General features: G+C 37.2%; 1 protein-coding gene across 1 annotated transcript in view; it reads left to right on the plus strand.

Moving 5' to 3' along the window:
• Positions 1–3,885, plus strand: part of LOC108532863 (copper-transporting ATPase 1) — a gene marked incomplete at its 3' end in the record, with an annotated part of 17,846 nt that extends 13,961 nt beyond the window's left edge. The window contains exons 6-8 of the mRNA XM_017877137.1: positions 907–1,140; positions 2,664–2,755; positions 3,758–3,885. Coding sequence (XP_017732626.1) covers positions 907–1,140; positions 2,664–2,755; positions 3,758–3,885 — 454 coding nt within the window. The remainder of the gene's footprint in view (positions 1–906; positions 1,141–2,663; positions 2,756–3,757) is intronic.
• Between the last annotated feature and the right edge of the window lie 1,661 nt (positions 3,886–5,546).

A 5,546-nucleotide genomic window follows, 5' to 3' on the forward strand; every position in this document is an offset into this window, starting at 1 on the left:
TTTTTAGAGATGGGGTTTTGCTCTGTCACCCAGGCTGGAATGCAGTGGTACGAGCACAGCTCACTGCAGTCTTCAACTCCTGGGCTCAAGCAGTCCTTCTGCCTCAGCCTTCTGAGTAGCTGGGACTTACAGCAGCTAGCCACTGCACCCAGCTCAATGACTTTATTTTTGTTATTTCTTCCTGGCACTTCAGTTCATTACTTTCTGTATGTTTTAAACTCTTTTTTTGAGATAAACTTTTACTGAGGAATAGAATACTTCTATCAAATAAATATTTTCCTTTATCTGATCCTTATAAAAGGCAATAATGATTTTAAAAAACGTCTTAGTTTCTCTGTTTTAATGAAATAAGCTTTCCAATTATATTTACCAACAGAAACAGCCAACAGATTTCATAGCTTGTGATACACCACTTAGTTTGAGTTTTGGAAAGATGGGTGAGTTTTATACAAAAAAATCCTTGAAGAAAATGTAATTCCTTTCCTAGTTCCTGTTTTTGCTGGCCTCAGAAAGAAAAATCTGCTTGGTGTGATGGTTCATGCCTGTAATCCCAGCTACTTGGGAGGCTGAGGCAGGAGGGTTGCTTGAGGCCAGGAGTTTGAGATCAGCCTGGGCAACATAGCAAGACCGTCTCTAAAAAAAAAAAGGAAGAAGCATCTGATTTTCCTTGTATTATGGAATATCCATTGGATCGTAGATGATAGCCCCCACAGACTTATGCAGCAATTTGAATACCTCCCTCTGCATGTACATATATTGAAATACAAACATGATTGTTTTGGCTTAATCTCCTTTTAGTGTTTATGGGTTAGCTAAAAGCCAAAGAAAGTGACTATTGATACTTTTAAGTTATTGAAATATATATGAATTTTTAAAAATTCATTGATTATCATTCCTATATTACAGTTTTTCGGAGGCTGGTACTTCTACATTCAGGCTTATAAAGCACTGAAGCATAAGACAGCAAATATGGACGTACTGATTGTGCTGGCAACCACCATTGCATTTGCCTACTCTTTGGTTATTCTTCTAGTTGCAATGTATGAAAGAGCCAAAGTGAACCCTATTACTTTCTTTGACACACCCCCTATGCTGTTTGTGTTTATTGCACTAGGCCGATGGCTGGAGCATATAGCAAAGGTAAAGTAAGAAAGGGTGACATTTGTTAAAATGTTGGGTGGATAAATGACCATAGTATTTTTTAGGCCAATCATTGGAAATACATGTTTTTATGTAGTTAACCATTTACTGAAAGACATATTTTCATTTTGGCAATATTTTAAGTTAAATATCCATTTAGAAGATTTACCAAATATGGAATTAATACTGTAGATTGTACAGTATGTCTGTTTATTTTAAGAGAGACAAATGAGAAATATTTATCACTTGTTTACTGCATCACATTATTAATTGAAAATTGACATGACCACATGGTTTAAAATAATGATAGAAAAAATTCACCCATATTCCCTTGCTATAATGTAAATCATTTTCTAATTCCATTCTACATACCTTTCTATTTAACAGAATTGCAAATGTAGTATTCATGCTACTTTGTACCCTTAACACTGTAAAGTTTTTCCCCATTTTTGCAGTCTAGATAATTATCTAATATTTCTGACTAAGTCTGTCATGTCAGTTTGCTTTAATTTACTAAAGCATTCAGGTATTTTTCACCATTAGATTGTTTCTAATTTTTTATTTTTAGATAATCCTGCATTGAACATATTCATGTCTAATAGTCATTCCATTGAGCTAATATCTTGGAAGACATTACAGTGGATGTGATTACTGGGTTAAAGGGCATAAATATTTCTCTGGTTCATGCTACAAGTTGTAACAGTTTTTGCCAGCAGGGGTACATCAGTGAAGTATTTTTACTACAACTTCACCAACATTGCATCCCCCCCAAATTCTTGCTAAGTTAATAGACATTAAATGGTATTACAGGGTTACTTTAGTTTGTGTTTCTTCCATTAATGGTGGGGATAAACATTTTTTCATCATCGGATGTTTATATTTCCTTTTGAATGATTTGCCTGTATATGTCCTTTGCCTGTGTGTTTATTGGGTTCCTCATGTTTTTCTTATTAATTTATATAATTTCTTCATAAATAATACCTAATAATACTTTTAAAAATATTTTGTGTATTTTTAGGCTGGGCGTGGTGGCTCATGCCTGTAATCCCAGCACTTTGGGAAGCTGAGGTGGGCGGATCACAAGGTCAGGAGTTTGAGACCAGCCTGGCCAACATGGTGAACCCCATCTCTACTAAAAATACAAAAATTAGCCAAGCATATAATCCCAGCTACTCGGGAGGCTGAGGCAGGAGAATTGCTTGAACCCAGGAGGCAGAGGTTGCGGTGAGCCGAGATCACGCTACTGTACTGCATCCTGGGTAACAGAGACTCTGTCTCAAAAAAATAAATAAAAAATAAAATATTTTGTGTACTTTATCTTTTTGAAGTGAAACATTTTCTAGTGAAACATTTTGAAGTAAAACATTCAAACATTTTGAAGTGAAACATTTTCATATTAATTTTGAACAAATTAATATTCCTAAAGCTGTCTTTTGGGTAAATGCTAAAGATTGTATTTTATTTTAGTTAAGACCTGAACTTTTCTTCCTTAGCATTTTCAATGTGTTTGTTTTAATTTATAGGGCAAAACATCAGAGGCTCTTGCAAAGCTAATTTCACTACAAGCTACAGAAGCAACTATTGTAACTCTTGATTCTGATAATATCCTCCTCAGGTATTTATCTTCCCTCTTCCCTCTTCTCTTTTTTTAACTTCTTAAGAAAATTTCAGATATACACAGAAGTAGAAAAGGACTATCATGAATTCACATAATCTGTCTCCCAGATATAAAATTATCCACATTTTGCCATGCTTCATCTATCCATTTTATCTTTCTTTCTTGTTGCAGTAGTATTAAACCAAATGTCAGTCATATTGTTTTACTGCTAAATATTCTGTATTATCTCTAAAAAGGATATATTCTGATATAACTATACTACCATATTGTACCTAACAAAATGAACATTAATTCCTTAATGTCACCTAAGACCCAATTCGTATTCATGTTTCTCCTGTTGTCTCCAAAATGTTTTAAGTCTCTGCCTGAACTAGAATTCAAACAAGATCCATGCATCATTGCATTTGACTATCATATGACTTATGTTCTTTTAATCTAAAACAGCACCTCCCTTCTTTCTTCTCATTCTCCTTCCTTCCCTCCTCCCCCCAAAACAATTAACTTGTTAAAGAAATAGCCATCAGTTGTTCTGTAGAATATCCCACAATCTGAATTTATCTCTTTGCTTCCTTTTGGTTTCATTTAAATTGTTCTATAACTCCTGTGTTACTTGTAAATTGGAAGATAAAGCTAAAGACTTGATTAGATTTCAATCTTTTGTATTTCTCATTTTATACTCATAAAATTGTTTAGGCAAAGTTACATAATAAATAAAGTTTTAGTTAAATGAAACCCATTACATTATTTTTTAAAACTTTCAGTTTTTAATTTAATGACTGTTCAAAAAAATATTTAGAGTGCCTACTTTGTGCTAGCTACTGTGCTGTTCATTGACAGTAAGCAAGACTGACATACTAGTTCCTAGCTTAAATGTTGGTTCTAGCTTCCATTGGTAGTAATTATGGAGCCACAAGCTTGACGTGAACTAAAGAGCTTGCATGGAGAGGTCAGGGTAGGAAGCATATTATAATGGTGCTTTTTATGTTAACTTATATCCAGTGAAGAACAAGTGGATGTGGAACTTGTACAACGTGGAGATATCATTAAAGTAGTTCCAGGAGGCAAATTTCCAGTGGATGGTCATGTTATTGAAGGACATTCTATGGTAGATGAGTCCCTCATCACAGGTATGTTCTTTCAAAGGATCATGACCAAAATGTTAAGAAGAATATACATGAAAGATGAAGCACTTTTTGTAGAAGCTATGAGTACATAAATTATGAACAAAGAAAATAAGTTATTTTAAGACTGTATTAAATCAGTTTCCTCAGATTTACTTTGTGGCTTTAGTTATGCTATTAGTCCATTTTCACATTGCTATGAAGAAATACCTGAAACTGGGTAATTTATAAAACAAAGAGGTTTAATTGACTCACAGTTCCATATGTCTGGGGAGGCCTCAGGAAACTTGTAATCATGGTGGAGGAGAAGGGGAAGCAAGGACCTTCTTCACAAGGCAGCAGGAGAGAGAAGTGCTAACAGGGGAAATGCCAGATGCTTATAAAACCATAAGGTTTCATGAGAACTCACTATCATGAGAACAACATAGGGGAAACCGCCCCCGTGATTCAATCACCTCCCCTCCTCGACATGTGGGGATTACAATTTGAGATGAGATTTGGGTGGGGACACAGAGCCAAACCATATCATCCCACCCTTGACCCATCCCAAATGTCATGTCTTTTCACATTTCAAAACCAATCATGCCTTCCCAACAGTCCCCCAAAGTCTTATTTCAGTATTAACTCAAAAGTCCACAATCTAAACTCTCATCTGAGACAAGTCAAGTCCCTTCCACCTATGAGACTGTAAAATCAAAAACTATTTCCTTCCAAGATACAATGTGGGCACAGGCATTGGATAAATGCTCTCATTCCAAATGGGAGAAATTGGCCAAAACAAAGGGGCTACAGGCCCCATGGAAGTCTAAAATCCATTGGGGCAGTCATTAAATCTTAAAGCTCCAAAATGATCTTTGACTTCATGTCTCACATCCAGGTCATGCTGATGCAAGAAGTAGGCTCTCAAGGTCTTGGTCAGATCCACCCCTGTGGTTTTGCAGGGTACAGCCCCCCCAAAATGGCTGCTTTCACAGGCTGGTGTTGAGTGTCTGTGGCTTTTCCAGGTGCACAGTACAAGCTGTTGGTGAATCTCTACCATTCTTGGTCTGGAGGATAGTGGCCCTCTTCTCACAGCTCCACTAGGCAGTGCCCCATTGGGGACTCTGTGTAGGGGCTCCAAATTCATATTTCCCTTCTGTACTGCCCTAGCAGAGGTTTTCCATGATGGCTCCTCCCCTGCAGCAGACTTCTGCCTGGACATCCAGGCATTTCCATACATCCTCTGAAATCTAGGCAGAGGTTCGCAAACTTCAGTTCTTTACTTCTGTGCACCTGCAGGCCCAACACCACGTGGAAGCTGCCAAGGCTTGGGGCTTGCACCCTCTGAAGCAATGCCCTGAGTTGTACCTTGACCCCTTTTAGCCCTGACTGGAGCTGAAGCTGCTGGGATACAGGATACCATGTCACTGAGGCTGCACAGAGCATCAGATGCCCAGGTTTCCAGCCCACAAAATCATTTTTTCTCCTAGGCCTCAGGGCCTGTGATGGGAGGGGCTGCTGCCAAGATCTCTGAGATGTCCTGGAGATGTTTTTCCCATTGTCTTGGTGATTAACATTTGGCTCCTCGTTACTTATGCAAATTTCTGTAGCCAGCTTGAACTTCTCACCAGAAAATGGATTTTCTTTTCTCTTTTTTTTTATTTTATTTTTTTATTCTACTTTAAGTT

Source organism: Rhinopithecus bieti, unplaced genomic scaffold (assembly GCF_001698545.2).
Source record: "Rhinopithecus bieti isolate Rb0 unplaced genomic scaffold, ASM169854v2 scaffold_11253, whole genome shotgun sequence".
Taxonomy (NCBI): domain Eukaryota; kingdom Metazoa; phylum Chordata; class Mammalia; order Primates; family Cercopithecidae; genus Rhinopithecus; species Rhinopithecus bieti.